A 22,911-nucleotide genomic window follows, 5' to 3' on the forward strand; every position below is an offset into this window, starting at 1 on the left:
GTCTAGACTATGCTACCTGCTGGATCGGGCAGGACAGGCGATACCAGGCGGCGACAACAGAATTTGAGTCCCCTTTTCTGTAGGAGTTATTATACTGGCAGAGGAACCCCTGCCAGTGCTCTACTCGGTATGAGATTATATATAGCTGGTGAATGCAGCCATGGAATGCTCAAGTAATCGACTGTGAAATAAACCATGTTGAAAGATACAGGCGCGTTAAACAAGTTTTCTCTTCATCATATTAGTACACACAAGAGAACACTTAAGGAACACAACTCATCAAAAAGCAGAAACCACGCAGACGCAGCCCTCCACAGGAACAAAGATATCGTATCATTGGGACTTGGGAGATGCTTCTTCATCTTGATCCGCTTCAACAGCTGTTTGAAGTCCCTCAAGCAAAGATACAACTGTCCAATTAAGGTGTCACTACATTTTTAATTTTTTTTAACAGGAAAAAGCATATTAAGCTGTTACATGACAGGTCAATCAACATGATTGGATTTGTGGAACCGAGGTTGCATTGACGCTCCTGGCCTGTCGTCGCTGAAATTACTTTTGCTCCATGCGGATTCACCTGTCATAGCTTTCGGTCTCGCCAGAGACGAGACCAAGATTTGTGAATGGCTTGTGAAGGTGATCAAAACATGTTTGATCGCACAATCAAAACTTCTAAGCTTGGCATTTTCTCACCCAGCCATGTTGGCAAACTACCAGAGTATGTTGCCAGAAAGGTCAAGAAAACCGAACTTTACAGAATTTACCAGACCTTTAAGTCTAGAATCGACAAGAAACAACCGAACTAATCAGACAGAATAAGGGTCAATGGCTAATGAAGTTATGGCATCTTGGAACGATTTCGCACCAGATGTGCAAAAGGCTGGTGAATGATCGTTCCTTCATTTGTTTTGCGCAGAAATCGGACACGCGAAAACAGATCCAGACAGGCAAAACTAAGAGAAACCACACCCTACTTAAAATTCGCTTACTTCTTCATACACTGTCACTGAACCACTGTTGAAAACCACCAGAGTGTTGAGGCAGTTCCTTGGTACCAGAAAAACACCACACACAAAACTAGACATAGTTCCTAGGACATAGCGAATGTTTAGACTTGGTTACATGAAACTCTCCTTCCAGCTACAGAACATGAGCTTTAACAATTATACTAACAGCAAAGCAGTGCTCTGCTCTGCAAGCGAGCATTGCTAGTGAGTGCAGACATGGCATGCTTCAGTAATTGACCGTCAAATAAGCCACATTGAAGATACAGACGCATTAAACATGTTCTCTCTGTATCATATTATTACTACACACAACATAACACTTTTTTTTCAAAAAGGAGGAAGACCCCCGGCCTCTGCATCGCATGATGCACACAGCCATTTTATTGCATAAAGTTTCAGGTACAAAACAAGGTCTCAAACAATCCGACGAAATGCTTAAAAAAAAGTTGTCACAACCGGCGAAAATAGGGTAAGATGACTAGACACCTATCCTATTATTGGACCGCCATCCAAACCGGTTGTAAGACCATATATATATCCAAGGGTTGTGCAGTGCAAGAAAACCTTCACAATGCCTCGTCTCTGAAGCTCCTTGCCATGGCGGCCTTAGCAACGACCACTTGCACATAGCTCTTGTCACACAACTGATCGAAAAGCCGGAACCACGCAGCCCTCCAAGTTCTGCTGAACAGAAGGATGCAAAACACTGTCCACAGGCCCACTACATACCCCATGCTTATGCCAAGGAACAAATATGTTGTATCATTAGGTGCACCTTCATGTTCTTCATGGGCACTTGGGTTTGCTCCATTTGAACAATTGTTGGGGAGAGGAAGCCCACAGAGCCCATGGTTGCCGACGTATATATATGGATCATTGAGTGTCTGTAGCTGCCTCCCCGAGGGGATTCTTCCTGATAGACCATTGTAGGACAAGTTTAGCCAGCTCAGAAACGTAAGGTCAGATAAACCTGGGGGGATTCCGCCGGCCAAACGATTGTAAGATAGGTCCAAAGATTCCAATTTCCTTAAGGCGCCGATACCATCCACGATTCTTCCATCTAGTTGGTTGCCGGAGAGATTCAGCGTCTGAAGTCCCTTGAGAAAAGATAGCTCCGCCGGAATATGTCCAGTTAAACTGTTACATGACAGGTCAATCAACACAATGGGGTTTGCAAAATCAAGGGTGTATTGACGCTCCTGGTCTTTCGTGATGGTCATTATGCTGTCGTCGCTGTAGTTATTTTTGCTTCCTTCGGATTCACCTGTCATAGCTTTCAGTCTCCCAAGAGAGGAAGGTATCCTTCCTGATATGTTGTTATGTGCCACATCCAAGTAATGAAGACTGGGCAGATTTGTAAACTGCCTAGGAAGGTGACCAGAGAACATGTTTGATCGTAGAACCAGCACTTCTAGGCTTGGCATTTTCTCATCTATCCATGTTGGCAAACTACCAGAGAATACATTGCGCGAAAGGTCAAGAAAACTTAACCCTAAGGCATTTTGGAGGAAATCTGGGAATTTACCTGACAAGCTGTTATTCTTCAAGTCTAGAATCGAGAAGGAACAACCAAATTGAAGACAATATGTGACATCGGGACCAACGGATCTCCATGTAATATTTTCTGGGCATCTCGGAAGATCTCCTGTGAGTTGATTGCTGGACAGATCCAGTTCTGTTAGCTCATTCAATTGACACACATATGATGGGATGGTACCTTCGATATGATTGCTTGAAAGATGCAACTGACTGAGCATCGGAGCTGTGAGATTTGCTGGGAGCTTACCTGACAGGGAATTTTTTGAAAGATCCATTACTTCAACTGATACTAGATTCAACTGTGCTGGAAAGGCCCCAGTCAGTTGATTCCTTGACAAGTACAATCCTGAAGCATGAGAAGAAACAGTCCAGAACCATTCAGGCAAGACATCACTTATGCTTGCGTTGGAAATATCAAGCCGGGTTATGCCAGCTTGCCATCTCAGCCACGTCGGGAATTGAGGGCCCAAGTTACATGATCTGAAGTATCCTATATCCAATCTGAATGGTGGAACCCAGTTGCCGTTTAGATCCAATTTCAGAGAGTTGTGTGAAAGGTCAAGATATTCTAAGCTCACTAGGTTTGCAAAATGTTCCGTCGACAGCATGCCACTGAGCTTGCTCAAGCCGAAGTCCAGGTAAGTCAGATTGCCAAGTGCTCCAATCCCGGCAGGTACAGGGCCAACCAGCATGTTCTGGTAGAGGTCAAGCTGGCTCAGACTGGTCAGATTTCCTATCCAATCTGGCAGTTCCCCGGACAAATTCGCTCGTAACAAGTGCACCTCACGCAACACACTCCATGAACACTTTGGTAGTCTGTCCATGAGTTTTGTCAGGTCCCCGTTGATATTCACCCAGTCCAAATTCAGCACCTGCAAATTGCAAAGCTTTTCCAGGTTTGCCGGGATGTACCCGAATAGTTGATAGTTGGCACTTAAATCAATGACCACAAGGGAGGACATGTTGCCCAGAGCATCAGGAATAGGGCCTGCTGGCCAGTCACACATTGCGAGCTGAAGCTCCCTGAGGCTAGTGAGATCCCAGAACCAGTTGTGTTGGAGCGGAGTGCCAAACGAATTGCCTGACAGATCAAGCACCTCCAGATGTGTGAGGTTGGAAGGGGACAGAGTAGAGACGCTACTGTTAAGCCCGCAACCGGACAATCGAAGGACCTTAAGATTAGGAAGCATATTCACTTGGCTGATCCAATTCCTAGCTGATCTGACAAACACTCGGCTCACATCGAGATGAATCAAACCAGAGAGCCGATGCAACCATGAAAGATTTGACACTGAAAGACTAGCAGTATCATCACTAACATCCAGATACCGCAACTTGGAGAGATTACCGATGTGTGGAGGTATCCTCCCTTCAAAATTTGCAAATGAGAGGTTGAGGTACCGTAAGTTGTCGAGAGCACCGATGAACGTCGGTATGCTTGTCTGGTTGAAGTCGTTGTAGCTCAGATCAAGGTACCTCAAGTATCGCAAAGCAGTGATGGAGGAACTCATCTCACTACTCGATAGCATCAAGTCAGCACTCCATGGATCTTGGGCGGTGTTGCGGAGGTTGATTCCGGCGACGTGTCCGGTGCTGGTGTCGCACCGGACACCCTGCCACTGGCAGCAGTCTCGGCCTCGCCACGAGGAGAGACGGCCAACGGGGTCCAGAAGGCTTTCCTTGAAGGAAAGGAGCGCCTCCCTTTCTCCTGCCACGCAACCGGAGGCTGATCGGCCCTTTGCGTCCGCGGAGGTGGGCAATGGTGTTCCAGAGGCAAACAGGAGCAAGATCATGGCAATTGCAGCGACTTTGTGGATATGATGAAACCGGGTATTATTATCAGTCTTCTTGACAGGCCATTTCATCTTCATCCCCTCTCTCTCTCTACTGTAAACGGAGCAGCCGTTTTGGTTAGAGTGGTGGATAGAGTTATCAGTCATGAGATTCAACTGATTGAATGAGTGGTAGATAGAATTATGGGATTCAGCTGATTGAATGAGTGGTAGATAGAGTTATGGGATTCAACTGATTGAAAATGCACTCGCAGAGCCACAAGTTTTTTGGTGATGTCGAGTCTGCACACAGAAGTCCACACACAACACAAGGTGGTCAATATCGGCGACCTACAGGTCTACGTCTTCCACTTATGGCGTGACATCACTTTTAGTGCAGGAAATTGCTACTCCCTCCGTTCCACAATATAAAAACGTTTTTTAAGCTAACATAGGTTGGAAAATGGTCTTATATTATGGAACGGAGGAAGTACTAGTCAGGAACATTATATAATGTTTTGTCAACTTTCAGTCAGATTCGGATGAAGAATCGACCGACAACGCATCTTTCAACTGTAATATTTGATCAAAGAAACTTAGAACTGATCTGCTTTCGACTCCAGACTCGCCAAATTTCGACTTTGATAGCATACGAAGAAGAGGAATGCAAAAAGGAAGAGAATAAGTTGAAAACCCAGACCTGGGTCGGGCCGCCTCAGTCGCCTTCTTGGACGCCGGCGGCGCGTCCGGTGGGGAGGCTTTGCCAGAGGGCCGACGCCAAAGTGAGCCGCAGGCAGAGGGCAGCCATCCGGCAGACCGCGCGCGCGGCGGAGCGGTCCCGGAATCCCGGCGACGGCCGAGAAGACGTCAGATGTGAACGGTGCGTAACGTCGGGCCCCACGCATAGCCACGTCGGCGGGGACTGGGAAGGGAAACGCATCCTCTATCGGGGGCGCAGCGAGGGCCTGTACAGTTTCGCTTTGGATAATTCTCGGGTGCTTGAAAATTTCAAAAGCGTCGGTCGAATTCCACAAGGAAAGCCGTTCCAACTATCCGAAAAATCGACCATGTCTAATTCTTTTGCTGTTGCAATACTAAAACTCGACGTCTTACAAATACTATTTCAAGTTCTAAATTTATCCTTGGTCAAACTTTTTAAATTCGATCAACTTTAGAGACAAAAAATTTGATATGGTGTTGTAGAAAATATATGTAGCATGAAAATATAGGGGGTGTTTGTTTCCTAAGACTTTTTGATGTAGGGACTAGAAAAAGTCCCTCTTAGAGACTTTTTTTATCAAACAGGAAGGACTATTGGGACTAAAATTTGCTTTTTGAGATTAAATGAAGAAGACTCTCAAAATGAGTCTTTTTTTGTGAGTTTTGGGGACTTTTCCAACAATGCCTCTCCCTGCATCCATTGCCCCGCCGCTCCATGGTGTTGTTTGGTTGTTATTTTTCTGTATATTAGGGGTAACATGGTTATTTAGTAACCTTTAGAGAGGGACTAGGAACTTTTTAGTCCCTGGAAACAAACAGGGAGGGACTAGGGACTTTTTAGTTGGGACTAGAAAAAGTCCTAGGACTTATGAACCAAACAGGGCCATAATCTATCAAAGCTAATTTGGTGTTGTAGATGTCGGTATTTATGTCTTACAGAAGTTTTGACTTATAACGAACTAGAACTTCAGATATCTCCACTGCCACCCGGAGCACCAATCTGGAGTTGCTCAGGGTAAAAGCAAGCTGGCTTCTCCTTCATCACTTGATGGGCCATGGCATCTTGTATCTAGTTAATTTTAGTTTTCTTTAGGGTCCTCTAGTTAGTATTGTAAATTTTTTGATTCGAATGCCAATTTCTGGGACCTTCAATCCTACCAATCTTTCAAAACAAATACCCTGGCTACAAGCATAAGAGCAAGGGGCACCTCTAGCTCTAGTGGTCCATACGAATAACACGCAAGGCAAGTGTAACACGGAGATCCAAAAAAGTGTATAACAATACCAAGCATTAAATTTTGATCTTCCAAAAAGAAAACAAGCAAACATGTAGCACACTGTCTCCTTCTGATTCTTGCTTCATATGCCTCACTCTTCCTCCTAACGTTCAAATTTTCAACAACCCTTCCACGCAAAAGTAGCTTGTACCTCCAGTGCTGCTACACATGTTTTGTCCGGCACAGTTAAAACTCGTTGTATTGTCACATGTCATAATCCTCCAACCTCAGCGCAGCAAAACAAAATTACTCTGCAGAAACAGCATAGACGTACCAAGTCAGATCGACAAACTGAACCATTGTATAACAGGTCAAAATACTGCTACTGCATTTTTCAGGTGCAACAAGAAATCTGAGCACTATTTCTCTTTAGTTTTGTTAACACCCGAGACATTTCATGATCCGCAAGACTCGGTTATGCAAGGTTAGACAAGTAACTAAGATGGAGATAAAGCCAATTTCCCCTCTTTCATAAACCCAGCGGGTTTGCATTTTTATGTTGCACACAAAGAGTTATCCATACATCAGAAAGATAAAGTGGTGTGTTCACAGACCTGTTGATGGGTTTGCAAACAGCTACTCTTGGGGCTTCATGGCCGGGAACAAGAGAACTTCCTGAAAATGCATCAGAAAGATGAGTTCCGCAATGCAAGTCAAAAAGTGTTGCACTGCATGAAAGAACACAAATGATGGAAATAGCCTAACCTTGATGTTCTGGGAATCTGTCAGCATCATTGTAAGGCGATCAATTCCCAAACCCCAACCACCTGTCGGAGGCAGCCCATACTCGAGGGCAGTGCAGAATGTTTCGTCCAAAGCCATAGCTTCATCATCACCAGATTGACGATCCTGGAATATTTTAAGACCAGAAAATTATTTAACTTCTTAACAAGCAACTCATGGAAGTAGAGCAATGCGGGCTCCATTAGTATTCCATAAGTGTACCCCCTTCCATAGCTTCGCTGTTCTTATAAGTTCACACAAAATATATGCACAACATTCAAGTTCCCCAGCATACATAGTCCAATTATCAACATGAAAAAATATAATAAGGTTACTTAGGCGTTTGCTGAGTTCAAAGCATACAGAATGGGGTGGTTACAGCAAAAATTACAATTCACAAGGTTATATTTAGCTCTCAGCTAGATTCAAACAGGTACCTTTAGTTGTTCCTCAAACCGTTGCCTTTGCACAACAGGATCGTTCAACTCAGTGTAGGCATTGCACACCTAGAAGACATTTGCAGATCACAGTGTAAGCCAGCATAAATGAGACCAGGTATCAAAGGACCTATATGAAGAATAGGACATACCTCGTGTTTGTTAACAAAGAGCTCAAACCTTTCTGTCAACCCAGGTCGGGACCTATGCCACTTTGCCAATGGACTCATTATCTCTGGGTGGTTGATAATAAATGTTGGGTTCACACATGTTTCCTCCAAGAAATGGCCCACTAGCTGTTAAAAGAACATGGCTTGTAAAATTAGCTAACAAATCATCAAGAAACTTAAGCACAAAGGCACAAACCCAACGGTAATTTAGATGACAACAAATAATACCACTGAGATTGTGAGTTTAGTTTTCATAATACAATGCAAGTTGCAAAATATGATGCTAAATAAGGGGTTCTACGGGAATGCAGCTTTCTTCACCAAACACTTGTCATATAAGCCAAAAAATATGACCAAAACTACCCAACAAAAAAAAATGAAGACACAGCATCAGATGGAGTGCCCACGAGTCAAAAGTAAAACCTTGTCAAGCAGCCGTGTTGTTGTCTGGGGAGGTGGACATTTAACGTCATACTTGGCACATGCATCTATCAGATACTTGTTTGTTTCATCACTGGATATATCTTTTGGTATCTCCAGTTTGGCCATAGCCTCCAATCCTTCAATCATGTCTATCCTTCTGCAATAAGGCAAGAAATTGGGTGATCAGTTAAAAAGCACAAAAAACAATTTAAATGCTACTAACCAAATATTACCTCCATCCCAAAAAGCTTGTCTTAGATTTATCTACATAGGGATGTATCTAACACTAAAACGTGTCTAGATACATCTGTATCTAGACAAGTCTAAGACAAGCCTTTTGGGACAGAGGGAGTACATCTTAATTAATCCTACTATTACCTAAAGGGAGGCGTGAAATCAATCTCTATCGGTGGATTATCAACTCCATTGGCATGATATTTTATCTTATACCCACCTGTCAGCTCCTTAACCATACCTGTCAACATCAAAATAAAAATTATTTACAGAAGAAGTTACAAAGGAAGAAGGAAAATATGGATGAAATAGATTCTCACCAGATATCATGGCTTCAGTAAGCTCCATCAAGTCATTGTAATCTGCATACGCCATATAAAACTCAACTGTTGTGAATTCAGGATTGTGTGTTAAATCAATCCCTTCATTCCTGAACTGCTTCCCAATTTCATAGACACGGTCCAATCCACCAACAACCAGTTCCTTCAGATAAAGCTCAGGTGCAATACGCATATAAAGCTTCATGTTTAGATCATTATGGTGTGTGACAAAAGGCCTAGCAGCAGCTCCACCGGCAATCATGTTCATCATTGGAGTCTCCACCTAGAGACATGTAGGTAGTTCAAACATCCGAGCATCATCAGAAGTACAAGAAAATATATTTGAAGAATCCTACCTCCAAAAAATCAAGCCCATCAAGAAACCTTCGAATAAATGAGACAATTTTGGATCGGGTCTTGAAGATATGTCTCACTTCATGGTTTACCATAAGATCAAGGTATCGTTGACGATAACGAGTTTCCTGGTATCACAAAACAAGCAGTTCAAGAAACGAAGCACCACCAGTGGAAACGATTAACATTTGAACATGTGGCCAAAGGTAGCATGCTGGATTATTCAGAACTGACAGCCCGTTGAGACAAAGAGATAACTGAAAGTCACATCCATCAACACTATGACTTGGTCATGCAAATTAGAAATACCAGGAGCGACTCAGCAAATTAAGTTGGTAAAGAAACTGGCATTGTACCATCCATCCACACCCACAACAATGTGAACAAATGGGTGAGATTTAGCAAAAAGGAAGTGGACATACGATCTATTCCTTAGCATATCACATGCCTGAGGGTGCTCGTAAAGCCTTCAAAGACCTGCCTAGTGATTTGTTATATATTTATGTCCTCAATGGCAAGCATTTTACTGCCTAAGATTATGTTACATGTGAAAGTAAAGTGCAAAAATGTGCTAAAACTGATTACAGACCACGCACAGAAGGAGATAAACCAACAAGGAAGATTAAATATACAAAATTCTATGCTACAAAAAACAATGTTACTATTGGGAATTGGCCTTAATCTATGGTGATGGTTGGTCGATGTTGGGTTTCCCAGGGTCTCTCGAGTTGGGAAACGTAAGCCTAAGCTTATGACACCAAGTTAGAAATAAACCTTAATCTATTACATGGGCCAAAAGGCCAAGTTCCCTACATGTAAACAAGAAGGAATATATGCATACAACACCCTATGCAATATCCCTAACAGTTACTATTTGCTTGATCGGTACTCCACATCGCAGAAAAAATTTAGTGCAAGAAAAGTAAAAGTCAGAAATAGAACAAACCTGGTCCCTCAATACATATTTCTCGATATTCCTACACATTCCTGGGGCCCATTGCGTAGGCACCGCACTTCCTTCACTCTTCTGTAAAATATATACTACTTATGTAAATAGTTCAATTAAGCTAAAAACCCAACTAAGACTCAAGAAACCAGAGGAAAGACTGCAGACTGAAAAGGTAAGTAATGCATGGACGGAAAAACGGTTATTTCAAGAACCAACTTTCGAACAGATTCTGCTTCGCACCTGCCGGGGCATCATATGAAGACAAGGAGAGAGCACAACAAATTTCCGTGGGAATACACTGAGCTCCCCTCTATTGCTTTTTCCTGATGATTAACAAGTGAGAATTCCAAGTCATCAGACACAGTTCAACAGCAAAAAGGAACAAACTACATGTATACTTTTCTTAAAGAAAAAGTTCAACAATGGTACAACCAGCTATTGATACAAGCTATATATACAATTTACAAAAAAAAAACTACCTATAATAGCAGGCCCAAAATAAATCATTAAATAAACGCTTATTTACTACTACCTCTGTTCACTTTTATAAGACGTTTTAGACATTCAGACACTGTTCAAAATAGTACAAAGCAAGCTGTCTGAAACATCTTATAAAAACAAACGGAGGGAGTATTTTATAAAGAAAAATAAATTAAAACCACTCTCTCTGTTAAATCAAGGTTTGTCCAACCCAGTATAAAACCAGACTGCAAACACATTGACTGAACTGGTGATGCAGCAATGTGTTTAAGTAGCTGATTAAGTAGAAACCATGAAAACTCAAAAGCCAAGAACTGGTATGGTTCTTTCAAAGATAGAATTTGGATGTGCATGTGATAATTAATTAAGTTGCAAGCAAAGCTAACATACCTGGAATTCCACATATACCAACAATATCACCTCGCTTCACACCAGAATGGAAACTAGAGAATTCAGTATCTTCCAACTCCGAGGTCCTATTAACGGGTAAAAAATGTGAGAATGGAAGCCCATACATCTCATGAGATCAGTACTGAGAGTAATAGACAGGCTGAAAAGTGACAAGCCATCCAAACAGACACCATATCGGTCTCGAAAGTTTACCTGGCATCAGCCATTACTTGAACCTTCACGCCATCACCATAAAGATCATAAAATAAGAGCTTGGAAGATGATGTTCTCTTGTTCATGATCCTCCCTTTGAAAAACAAAGCCAAAGATCAAACCCATGTCTAATCTCATATAATACTGCCCAGGGCAATGGAAAACAATATACCTGCTAGACACTCTGTAACATCAGCAAGCTTCTCCCCCTCATTAAGGCCCTTGTATTTCTCAATGTATCCAGGCACAGAGATGCTAGCTAGAAACTTGTGCGGATAGGGGTTGGCACCCCCGGCCTTGAGTGCGTCAAGGGTCCTGAGCCTGTTCTCGTAGTATTGCTGCAGCAAGAAACACATTGATCAGAACTTCCCCCAAAGGGAAAGAGTGCAATTCAGCTAATAGTAAAACGGCAAGAAAGCGGCGCCGATATGACATACAGTAGGATCCATGTCCTCGTCATCGGCCGCCGCAGCCGCCTGCTGGGGCGCTCCACCGGACGAAGCCGCAGCCGCCGCCGCCTACAACAATTAAAAGACACACACGGAGATATTAGTGTTTCAGCAAGCAAGATAGAGAGAAGGGAGCTCTCTCTCAGACTACAGCCGCAGAACTGCACCAAAAAAGTAGCGCGACAGAAAAAAAGGGTCAGCATCGCACCTTGTTCTTCTTCTCCTCCTCCTTGAGCCGGCGCTGCTCCTCCTGCTTCCTCCTCTTCTCCTCTTTCTTCTGGGCGCTGCGAGCCAACAACAACAGCCAACAATCAAGAGCCGGAGCATAATAACAAACAAGCAAGCAAGAGCAGGCGACGACGCGCGCGAGACGGAAGATGATAAGGAGAAGCGAGCAAGGAGGCGCACTTCTTCGAGAGCCTCGGCTCCTCCTCGCCGCCGCCGGCGCCGCCGTCCGCGGCGATCTCCGCCCCCGCGAGCCTCTCCGCCAGGCCGTCGGCGCCGCCCTCGCCGTCCGCCATGCCGCGCCGGATGGATGCTAGGGTTTCGCCGAGGGGGGAAGAGGGAGATGGATGGGATTACGGAGAGCAGAGCAGAGCGGAGGCGCGGCGGAGGGGGGCGAGGGGGTTTTAGCTAGGGTTGTTGCTTGGCTCGTGCGCCGCTGCGGTGGGCCCACATGGGCTTGGTGCGCGTAAGTTTCTCTAATGGGCCGGGCTGGTCTAGGTGGGCCGAGCCCACGTGCCTTCGCTTCTCTCTCTTTTCCTCCTCTTGCTGTGGGACCGGAGGCGGCTAGGCGAAGTCATCCGAGGAGCGGCGGCCATGGAGGAGCGGAGAGGAGGCGGCGGCGGGGGCCGGGGCTCCGGCAAGGGGCCGGCGGCGGGGAAGATGATGTCGCTCAACGAGTTCGTCTCCTCCATGGCGCCCCTCATCGACCTGGAGAAGGTTTGCTCTCCGGCTCCGGCCCTTCCCCTCCCAGTTGTTTCGATGTTGGAATGGATTGCGATGATGAGCTGCTGCGGTTTGGTGCGCAGGCGGCGGAGATATCGGCGGAGTCGGAGGCGAGCTCCAAGAGGAAGGAGAGGCGAGGGTCTGTCATGCCCAACCTCAAGTGCACCGACGCCCAGGTAGGCTGCTGGTTCGGCGCTTTGGCCCCTCCATTGCTGACCCGAGTGGTGCGCGGGCTTGGTTGGTGCTAATGTATTGCTTGCTGTGTGGTGCCTTTGGTGGGTAGAGTAGACGGGGCTGATGGGGAAGACGCTCCTCGAGTTCCAGCCCAACAAGGGCGATGTGCTTCCGCCTCACAAGGTGAGCTTTGCAGCTTCCTTTCCCCTCTTCTCAGTTTGGCAATATGACATACAAGTAGGATGCTACTTCTGGTCTCTCGTTAGGAATTTTTTGCAAATGTGATCTGGATCACTTGTCGACTTATCATTCCTTGATGGGCTATGGAAATTGTCTCTTATATCCCATTATTATGCCACTTGAGTAGTGTAATCAATGTACGTGTGATTATGTAATGTTAATCGCTGAAAAGGGATTGTGTAGTAATCAAATACTTGCATTTGTCAAGTTCATTAATGAATTACATCCCCGGGACTCTTTTAGGATTAGCACTTTGTTTCTCTTGCTAGCAGCACTGATCTTGCTTATCTTTGTCTCCCCCCTCGGCTGCTCTAGTTTGGTACGCACGACGTGGTTGCCCTCAAGCCAAATAAAGCAGATGCTGGATCCCCTGCTCTTGGGCAAGGTGTAGTTTATCGCTTGAAGGTATCTTACTCACATCTAAGGGTTGTTGGTTATTTAAGTCTTTGCATTGTACTAGGCATACTGATTGCAATGTTGTGTTTGAACAAACAGGATTCTTCCATTACTGTCGTTTTTGATGATATTCCTGAAGATGGATTAAATAGCCCTCTCCGTCTTGAGAAGCTTGCGAATGAGGTACCCCAAAAAAAACGCATGGTTTCATTGCACAAGCTTACAGCATATTTTTCACCTAGCATCTCTTTGTTTTTTAATCCATTATTTTTTACTTGCGCACCAGCATTGTCATACCGTTTATTAATCCCTCTTGTAGGTTACTTACCGCAGGATGAAGGATGCATTAATTCAACTTAGCAAGGGCATCCAAACAGGACCTTCTGCAAACCTCGTTCCTGTGTTATTTGGAGAGAACTTGCCTATGCGTTCCAAGGATGCCGTGAAGTTCAGTCCATTTAACAAGAATTTGGACGACTCGCAGGTTAGACTTAAAAAAAAATCTCCTGTGTTGCTGCCTATGTTCCATTTCAGTTCTGATCCACCCAATTTGAGTAGATAAAAAAGAATATGCTATTAGGACCTACTGGTGTTCATGAGAAGTCTAGAACAGTTAGGTTTACCATCTAATTTGCTAGTGTTGCTATCATATGCTTAATTGCATTACATGAAGTAAATCATATATGAGGCAATGATTTGGTTCCTTGTCATTATAAAGAAGGGAATCTGTTTTTTTGTGTAATCAATTTTGCGATGAAAGCTGCAAACTGACCCACACCTAACAAATGGGACCCAACTTGCAACTCTGGGATGCGTTTCGTAATGTTCCACATCATAACACCACAAAGAATGCTGTTAGGCTCTCATACCTGCCTTGTAGGAGTGCCAGAGAGAAAGCTTTTAGTGAATTGATTGTTGGGGTATTGAAATACTATAGTACATCATATGCTATACTTGAGAACTAAAGTAGCGGATGCCTCCTGATGGGCAAACTGGATAACTCATCTTGATAGGTTCTCTTACATATATGTGCTCTTGAAGCAGCGCACATGTCAATCTAGTTCTAGTATATAATTTTTTCAACATCCTTGTTTGGAGCTGTAGTTACATTTGTTTAACACGACAACAACAATAACAACAACTACAACAGAGCCTTTAGTCCCAAACAAGTTGGGGTAGGCATGTTTGTTTAACACTAAATCGGAAATATCGCAATGGATGTTTTTATGACATGCCTTTGATTTTTTTACACTTGTCGTCATGTACCAGTGTCAGCAAGCATTATAAAATTAAACATCTGTTATAAATTTACAACTGTAGGCATGTAAAGTCAGTTGTTCTATGAAATGGTTTTCAACGAGCACGGATTGTATAGAGAAATGTAACATATTTCTTGTGTAGAAAGATGCTATCTCGAAGGCCCTCAGATCAAGGGATGCTTTTTTGCTTCATGGACCTCCTGGAACTGGGAAGACAACAACCATCATTGAGATAATATTGCAGGAGGTCAAGCGTGGAGCGAAAATTCTTGCTTGTGCTGCTTCCAACATTGCTGTCGATAACATTGTTGAGCGACTCTCACAGTACAGGTTGCTAAAAAAAAGTGTAACATATATTTTTTGCTTCCATCATTTTTCCCATAGTTTCTGTGGGAAAAATGTTATAATCATACATGTAGCCCTTACAAAAGTGGATTCTAGTGACCTAATCATCTGAACCCTAAGTTACTTAAATATCCTTATTATTTCTTTCTGTAGAACAAAATTGGTGAGGTTAGGGCATCCTGCCCGTTTACTACCGCAAGTGTTGGACAGTGCTCTTGATGCACAGGTGAAATCCCTGTTTAAGTTGTTCAATTTGCTTTTGTACTGGGGAACCATGAAGATACATTCCTTTTTTAATTAGCTCATAAGTTATGCTTTCGATCGTATTTAACTTCAATACTCATCCACTGCATGGTTAAGTGTACCCACCTTTACCTTTATATGAGATTTTATGGGAATTCATGTTATGTTTTATTTCACTCTACCATGCATGCAACTTATGATTCAAATAAAGATTTTGGTTGCATCTTTTTCCTATTTGCTTATGCCTTTTTTTTCTAACATATGAAATTCTACTATGTTTTTGTTATTACTTATTGACTTAAGCAACTTAATTGATTAGTTTGTATGTCCCATTCAATTTAAAATGGGTGGGCTATATTTGGCAGATGTATTACCTGTGATGCCTTAATGCGTCCCTTTTAACCTTATGATAGTTGGCCTGATTAACCTTCTGGGACCAGGTACTGCGAGCAGATAATAGCAGTTTGGCCGGAGACATTCGCAAGGAAATGAAGGTAACCATTCATTTCCAAATTCCTAACTTTTCTGTAATTCTAAGACAGCATGTCTATCCACAACTGTTAAGGAGCGGTCTAGTGTGGAAGATGTCCTATTTAGATAGTACCAATGGTTGCATTTTCATTCGTGTGCCTTGCTTTGCTTGCCCAATCTATTAGTATGGCATCCCTTCTCAGTCCTCTTTGGCTGATGTTGTTTGATATTTGTTGATATGTTCTGTTCTTTTGTCAGGTGCTTAATAGCAAATTGCTGAAAGCTAAAGATAGAAACACGAAAAGGGACATCAGGAAAGAGCTTAAAACCCTTGCCAAAGAGGAGCGAAAACGGCAGCAGCTTGCAGTCGCTGATGTCATAAAAAATGCAGATGTTGTGCTGTCAACTTTGACAGGTGCATCTTCCAAAAAAATAGCTGGCATTACATTTGATCTGGTAATTATTGATGAGGCTGCTCAGGCACTCGAGGTGGCCTGTTGGATAGCCTTACTGAAGGTAAGTTGTAACTTACAGTTACAATAAAAGTTGAGATAGCAACTTGTCTTCCAAAAGAGGATAAATCGTTAACAGTTAAATAGGTCTGTGTATGTTTGAGGCTGGTTTTTGTATTGGTGTAAATTGTAGCACATTGGTATGAATATCTGATAAAACTCTGTAAGGATGTAATGTTAATCTGCTGTAATTTGCATTAGTGTCACCAGTAGACAGATCGTAGGGAATATAATTTTTGGCTTTACAGTCAAGGCACCCTTCTTCTGGTGGTTGATTGGTTTCGGGATTTTCAAATGGTGTTAGCTGACTATGCCATTAGCAATGCAGTTGTTTCTCTGTTTGACATAATTGGCATGCATAATGATTTGGATAAAATGGTTACTCTCATGTTCTTGTTAAGGTAGCATTTGTGTTATGGAGCTTCTCATTTATGCATTTATCAGTTCTATATTCTTGTGGTATTCAGGGCCAAAGGTGCGTGCTTGCTGGAGACCATCTTCAACTTCCTCCAACGATCCAAAGTGTTGAGGCTGAGAAGAAGGGTATGGGAAAGACACTCTTTGAACGCCTTACAGAAGGTTATGGAGAGGAAATCACATGCATGCTCACTATCCAGTACAGGATGCACGAGCTAATTATGAACTGGTCATCAAAAGAACTTTACAATAATAAGGTGTGCTTTCTCTTACATTATTGTGCTACTTGTATTTCAGTCTCTCTTTCTCTTTACGCTACTATTTTCTCATGCTGTTTTTCCTTTTGTATTCTCAGATCAAAGCGCACTCTAGTGTTGCTGGGCATATGCTCTATGATCTTGAAGGAGTGAATAAATCTTCTTCAACAGAACCAACTATTATACTTGTTGACACTACAGGGTCTGTATTCTCTGGTGCTTCCCCCTCAGTGGCTTGTTGGAGTACTCCACATATTTCCGTCCCAAAATTCTTGTCTTAGATTTGTCTAGATACGGATGTATTTAACACTAAAACATGACTAGATACATCTGTATCTAGACAATCTAAGACAAGAATTTGGGACACAGGGAGTAGCAAACTGTGTGCATGCAGTGAAATCTTGGCTATTTTTATGCTTTCCCACTCTGCCTCGAGTTGTAGTTAAGATACTCTTGTACAAACGTAGGACTAGCTGGTGGCTTGACTGAAGAGAGATATTCCATATGCTAATACAATAATTTGACAGGTTTGGTTATTATTTCAAGTGTAGACCATCCTTTGACTGATACTAAAAACATTTATATTTTCTGAATGATGAACAATATGAATGTTTTTTAAATGAGTCTTTTATAATAATGTTCTTGAAATGATATGTAAAGTACTTCTAACATGTCTGAAGTACATTTTAGGTGTGACATGGAAGAAGTGAAAGATGAAGAGGAGAGCACCATGAATGAGGGCGAGGCTGCAGTGTCCATTGCTCATGCCAAGTTGCTTGTTGAGAGTGGTGTCCGTGCAATTGATATTGGCATTATTACTCCATATTCTGCACAGGTTTTTTTTTATTATATGCTCTCTGTATTCATCGAAATTTATAGGTAGTAGATAATTATTAGCCATGCGTTCTTCATGCCTATGTATTCAGTAGTATCATGTTTAGTTGTTTACACTCGCTAGTTGTCTTCATACGTATGTATTCAGTAGTATCATGTTTAGTACTCCCTCTGTTCCTAAATACTCACTAGTGTCAAAAACACTCTTATATTATGGGATGGAGGGAGTATAAGTCTTTTTAGAGATTTCAATATGGACTCCGTGGCAAAGTGAGTGAATCTACACTCTAAAATATGTCTATATACATCTGTATATAGTCCATGTTGAAATCTCCAAAAAGACTTATATTTAGGAACGGAGGGAGTATCATGTTGCTGCATGTTCTTTTTGCTGTTCTGCTCGAGTCTGCACATATTGGTTGGTTGTGCGTTGTTTGAAAGACTCTGTTCTTCTATTTCTGTTACATTTCATCGTTATAGTTTTTGGCTTGCAATTCATTTGTCTGTTAGAAATTGATTTTTTGTTCCTTCGATGGTGCAACAGGTAACCTGCCTGAAAATGCTGAGAAATAAAGATGCTAAATTGAAGGACTTGGAAATATCAACGGTTGATGGATTTCAGGGTAGGGAGAAAGAGGCCATAATCATAACAATGGTCAGATCCAACCCAAAGAAAGAGGTAAGCTTCCTTACGTGATCTTCCTAGGTTGAAAATTATCCTCTATTTCGGTGTCTGATGTACACGGACATGAGACATTGATGTTGATTTTGCATTGCATGGTTGATAGAAAAAAGGAGACGGGAAGTTCCATAAGATTAAATGTCTATCTAACAAAAAAAGAGTGAGCATTTTAGATATGGCATGAGTGATCTGCAAATATCGGGTGTCTGCGGCTCTAAGTATGTGCGATGAACAGAAAATCTGTTTTGTTCTTAATTATGATTGGACATAAAAGATGGAGATTCATGTCCACTATGTGGGCAGCTTGGATGCTCGAGCGAGCTCTTGTCTAGTTAGTAAAACTAAAACCTATTTTCATTTGCTTCTCCAGGTCGGGTTCTTGAGCGACCATAGGCGGATGAACGTCGCCGTAACACGAGCAAGGCGGCAGTGCTGCGTAGTGTGCGATGCCGAGACCGTAAGCAGCGACAGATTCCTGAAACGCTTGGTTGAGTACTTTGAGGAGAACGGCGAGTACCTGAGCGCGTCTGAGTACCAGAGCAGCTGACCGTCGTAGCATGATACGCTGCTCTTGTGCCCGCTGCGCGACCATGGCAGAGATACCGGAAACAAGCGACCGCCGACAACACAAGTGGACAGGTTTGGTGCAAATCCCAACCGATGCATACATTGCCACAGAATACTTGCTACAGCTGAACAAGCATCTGGTTAAATTGTTCGCCGTGTTGTGTGGAGTATAGCAGTTGTGGCCACTTTGTCTTGACTCCTGCTCTTGGTGTGAGTTTGTTGCTATTATTATTTTTCGGAGACTACAAAGTACAGTACTTCAGTACTATCGATTTATTATGAGATTGATTCAATTGTCATATATTTCTATGAATGCGAAGAAAATCTCCAGCCTTTGTGCCTTTGGGCAGCAGTAAATATATCGACATGGTAATCAAATGTTAAAATGACTGTCTCACACCGAATATATTCTTTTACAAGCATGGTACACACCAACAACGTGCTTCGACAAGAAAGTTACAGAAACCTACTGGCTTTTATTCAGCTCAAGACACATGAGCACTGGACTAGAAGAATCACAACAACAATCAACACACCACAATGAACAAGATGAACAAATTTTCCATGGATACATTCATCAGCAATACATCAACCATCATAGTACATCCGTAAGACATCAGTAAGCGCTGGGAACCACTCATCGGTAATACATCCACCGCGTGTCGAGATCGTATTAGTTCATTCAGACACACTGATGACGGTGAATCTGAAGACTAGTCATTTTTGCTGTCGTGTCTAGACATTCAATTGGTGTCTAAATGTGTTACAGTGGAAAAGGAAGAGCAATTATTACCAACACAAACGGGTAAAAGGGCGAACCAATCAGGACCCCTCATCTTGTACAGGACTCCATCCTGCAGAGCCCCTCTTCTTCTTTCTAACAGCAAAGCCAGCCATGAAACCGAGCAGCATGGCAAGCATCACGCCGCCGGCAATTCCCACGTACCTCATCTTCTCCGGCATCGCACCGACCAGCTTACCAGGCGCACCGCCGGCGGCACCGACCTGCGGCGCCAGTATTTCGACCATGTCATGGACTTGCCCATCATGGTTCCCAACGTACACCAGTGTCAACCTCTCCCTCGTGGCCACAAGCTTCGCGTACCCGAACTCGCTGCCACGGTACATGGACTGCCGCGGCTGAGGGAATATCGGGACATCAGGGTGGTCGGGCCTCGGCTCCCAGCTCGGCTGGAAGTCCTGCCCGGCCATCCCGATCACGACGTGCACAGGGGCACCGGGGTACACGAAGCTCGACGACGCGTTGAGGCACCGGTAGTCCTCCATGGGGCAAAACCTCTCGTACCTGTGAATGTGCCCCCACAGAGCGAGGGTCACGCCGTGCTCCACAAAGAGGGGCTCCAGGTGCTGGATCATCTGCTCCCTGTGGGCCGTGTCCTTGGCCTCGTTGCTCGAGGTGTACATCGGCCGGTGGCCCTGGAACACCACGAACGGCGTTCGGCTCCGGTTGACGCGCTCGAGGTCGGCCTTTATGAACTTGTACTGATCGCTGCCACGGGTGAAGTCGGTTTCGGTGGACATGTAGACGAAATGCACAACGCCTGCATCAATGGAGTAGTAGAGGTTCCGGGTGTCGGGAGCGATGGTGCCGGTGGGGAGGGAAGAGTTTCCGGGCATCCTGAACTTGATGCTGTATGGCACCCCGCATTCGCCGCCGCCGTCCTTCCCGTTGTACACCTTTGCTGCCCAGGAGGGTTTCCAGGGCTGGGAGGGCCAGTCATACTCATGGTTTCTGATGCAGACGTGGTATGGTGTGCTGGCAGCGACGGCTCGATCTGCTCGAAGAAATGATCCCATAACCATGCGTAACCTTTGGCGTGGCTGATGTCGCCGATGTGTGAAATGATCGCCGGTTTGTCGTTGAGGGCTTGGAGATCGCGGAGGATCCATTTCACGGTTGACAGACTTTCTTGAGGTGTTCGGAAGTAGGTGTTGTAAGGGACGTAGGTGCCCAGGTCGCCGAAGAGGAATGCGATGGTCTCGTTGGCCTCGGCGTCGCGTGAGATGAAGCTGTGTGTCTCACTCCACCCCCCTGAATCGTTGCCAACCTATGAAATGACAGTCCAAACTTCAAAAGATTAGTTGAATGTGGCATAGAATGGCTTTTTTGTACCGAATGCTGATGATGTTGGGTGCTCGTTATGGTTGGATCTTGGAACTACGAGCTATGGAAAATATTTTTTGCGTCATAAACTAGACTAGATATCGAACTGAAGCTAGTGCTCTAAAATGAAGTTTTGCCAACTTTCAGACGATCCCATCTGATCTGGTTCTTTTGAGGCCCCAGACTGAAGCTAGGATGTTTGCATTGCTAGTTCAAATGATTCAAATTATGATTGAAGTGGAAGTTATGTGTCTAGTGTACCTTGTAGGAGTACCTTGTCCCAGGCCGCAGCGCCTTCATGACGCCGTCGAAGACGAAGCCGGGGTGGCGCCACCCGACGCTGTGGTTCGCCAGGTGGCCGCACATGTGGCGCCGCTCGTACGTGCTCGCCGCCGCCGGCACCTCCTCCCACTCCTCCTCGCGCCGGCCGGCGGGCCCGTACCTCACCGACCTCCTCCCGCCGTCGCCGCACACCAGTGGCGGAGCTAGCTTTTCACATCAGGGTGGTCCGCCCCCCAAAAAAATTTTTGACAAAAAATGCGACATGTGAACGTTCTAACTAGTTCACAGTATCACATAGAAATAGATCAATATGGTCTTACAAACAAACTAGAATTCTCAATTAAGACTAAGTTTTGCATAAAGAAACCTACATAGTACATATATACTACATGGATCATAGACATACCTTGAGAAGTTTAAAAACACTATGTTTTCGGCCTACGCTTTTGCATTGTCATGAAGGTATCAATTATATCATGTTCATTCACCTTGGAGAAAGGATTTCTCTCAACACATGTGACTAGACAATCATCCAAAAGACTATCGTCCATCTTATTTCTCAACTTGCTCTTGACTATACTCATGGCAAAAAATGCGCTCACAACATTTGTTGTTGCCACCGGTAGAATAAATACCAATTTTAGAAGCAAGTACACCAAATGACGAACTATATGTCTCCCTATTTGACCAAGCTTAACCGAGAGATCGACAAGATTTCCAAGGCCTCGGAAGTTGTCATCTTTTTTCATGTCATCTATATAGTTATGAACTTGTAGTTTAAGGTGTATCAAGTCATCACTTGAAAAATCTTTGGGATAAAACTCAACAAGTCTTTGTACCTTGCATACCATTTGTGCATCAAAAGCAGCAAATGAGTTGGCGGGATTCAAAGCAGATATAGAAGATGACAACTCCATGTTGATCTCATCAAACCGATTTTCAAGCTCTTGACTAATTTGATCAATGACTCCAAAAAAATTCTCTTCTAAAGTGATCTCCGGCCCTCTTCATTTTACAACAAATCTGCAAGAAAACGACTTTCTCTCAATAAAGCTAATTGAGGCCTAAATGATTTGCAGAATTATGTATATGTTCTTCATGTAGTGGATAGCATAGTTCAAAAAAGCAAACTCTAAATCAGAAATTTGTGTATTTCGGTACCTTAAATCAGGCAGGGTATTCTGGTTTTGGCCAGATTTGCAGTAGGGGGGCGAGGCCGCGAGGGCAGGGGCGCCAGCAGTCCCGGCAGCCGGCCGACGGCAGGGGCGCAGCCGCTCGCTGGAGCAGGGCTGCACACAAGGAGGCGTCGGCTGGACCCGAGGGCCGCACGGGCGGGCGGGACGAGAGGCGGGATCTTCCTTTACGGCGGAGGGGGCGCGACCGGCGGCGAGGAATGGGGAGGCGGCTGCCGGCTTGCCGCGCCGGGGTCGGGGTCGGGCGGCAGTGCGAGACTGCGAGGGCATCAGGACGAGGACGACTGGGTCTGAGCGGATGGCTGCGTTCGTCGTGGACTCCTGGGTGTGTTTACTGGGCTGGGTATTTTTCAGGCCCAATTAAAATGTATAAGTATATAGTAGGCTGTCTCAAAATCCCAGGGTGGGCCGCGGCCCACCCTGGCCACCCTGTACATCCGCCACTGCCGCACACGAACAGCACCCGCATCTCGTCCGCCTCGTCGGTGAACGCCAGGTGCAGCTGGGCG

At 44.2% G+C, this 22,911-nt stretch overlaps 3 protein-coding genes and 1 pseudogene across 3 annotated transcripts; 1 reads left to right on the top strand and 3 right to left on the bottom strand.

Moving 5' to 3' along the window:
• Window positions 1-640: 640 nt before the first annotated feature.
• LOC123113694 (receptor-like protein EIX2) lies at window positions 641-4,958 on the bottom strand. Its single transcript, XM_044534998.1, has one exon. The coding sequence runs from the start codon at window positions 4,484-4,486 to the stop codon at window positions 1,574-1,576; it is 2,913 nt and encodes a 970-aa protein (XP_044390933.1). The 5' UTR covers window positions 4,487-4,958; the 3' UTR covers window positions 641-1,573.
• A 1,274-nt stretch (window positions 4,959-6,232) lies between these two features.
• On the bottom strand, window positions 6,233-12,089 carry LOC123113696 (lysine--tRNA ligase). The gene is made up of 17 exons (XM_044535000.1): window positions 11,866-12,089; window positions 11,666-11,741; window positions 11,446-11,526; window positions 11,181-11,346; window positions 11,009-11,102; window positions 10,796-10,881; window positions 10,166-10,248; window positions 9,923-10,003; window positions 8,979-9,104; window positions 8,623-8,905; window positions 8,447-8,543; window positions 8,069-8,225; window positions 7,628-7,771; window positions 7,476-7,544; window positions 7,021-7,164; window positions 6,870-6,930; window positions 6,233-6,566 (listed from the first exon to the last, which is right to left on the bottom strand). The coding sequence occupies exons 1-16, from the start codon at window positions 11,976-11,978 to the stop codon at window positions 6,892-6,894; spliced, it is 1,839 nt and encodes a 612-aa protein (XP_044390935.1). The 5' UTR covers window positions 11,979-12,089; the 3' UTR covers window positions 6,233-6,566; window positions 6,870-6,891.
• A 133-nt stretch (window positions 12,090-12,222) lies between these two features.
• On the top strand, window positions 12,223-19,101 carry LOC123113695 (DNA-binding protein SMUBP-2). Its single transcript, XM_044534999.1, has 15 exons — window positions 12,223-12,399; window positions 12,489-12,581; window positions 12,694-12,762; window positions 13,135-13,224; window positions 13,315-13,398; window positions 13,535-13,699; window positions 14,617-14,804; window positions 14,973-15,045; window positions 15,503-15,556; window positions 15,792-16,049; window positions 16,513-16,719; window positions 16,818-16,921; window positions 17,410-17,554; window positions 18,098-18,232; window positions 18,606-19,101. The coding sequence occupies exons 1-15, from the start codon at window positions 12,277-12,279 to the stop codon at window positions 18,780-18,782; spliced, it is 1,965 nt and encodes a 654-aa protein (XP_044390934.1). The 5' UTR covers window positions 12,223-12,276; the 3' UTR covers window positions 18,783-19,101.
• A 147-nt stretch (window positions 19,102-19,248) lies between these two features.
• LOC123115118 (probable inactive purple acid phosphatase 2) overlaps window positions 19,249-22,911 on the bottom strand; it is a 4,194-nt pseudogene continuing 531 nt past the window's right edge.

This window comes from Triticum aestivum, chromosome 5B (genome assembly GCF_018294505.1).
Source record: "Triticum aestivum cultivar Chinese Spring chromosome 5B, IWGSC CS RefSeq v2.1, whole genome shotgun sequence".
Lineage (NCBI taxonomy): Eukaryota > Viridiplantae > Streptophyta > Magnoliopsida > Poales > Poaceae > Triticum > Triticum aestivum.

What these genes read in the sequence shown, in the direction of transcription:
- LOC123113694 (XM_044534998.1), bottom strand. Translation starts at nt 4,486, where the DNA reads ATGACTGATAACTCTATCCACCACTCTAACCAAAACGGCTGCTCCGTT.
- LOC123113696 (XM_044535000.1), bottom strand. Translation starts at nt 11,978, where the DNA reads ATGGCGGACGGCGAGGGCGGCGCCGACGGCCTGGCGGAGAGGCTCGCG. An exon ending in ACGAGGACATGGATCCTACT is followed by an intron (nt 11,347 to 11,445) that starts GTATGTCATATC and finishes TTCTTGCTGCAG; the next exon opens with CAATACTACGAGAACAGGCT. An exon ending in GGTTTGAGGAACAACTAAAG is followed by an intron (nt 7,165 to 7,475) that starts GTACCTGTTTGA and finishes AAAATATTCCAG; the next exon opens with GATCGTCAATCTGGTGATGA.
- LOC123113695 (XM_044534999.1), top strand. Translation starts at nt 12,277, where the DNA reads ATGGAGGAGCGGAGAGGAGGCGGCGGCGGGGGCCGGGGCTCCGGCAAG. An exon ending in TCAAGTGCACCGACGCCCAG is followed by an intron (nt 12,582 to 12,693) that starts GTAGGCTGCTGG and finishes TGGGTAGAGTAG; the next exon opens with ACGGGGCTGATGGGGAAGAC. An exon ending in ATGTGCTTCCGCCTCACAAG is followed by an intron (nt 12,763 to 13,134) that starts GTGAGCTTTGCA and finishes CGGCTGCTCTAG; the next exon opens with TTTGGTACGCACGACGTGGT.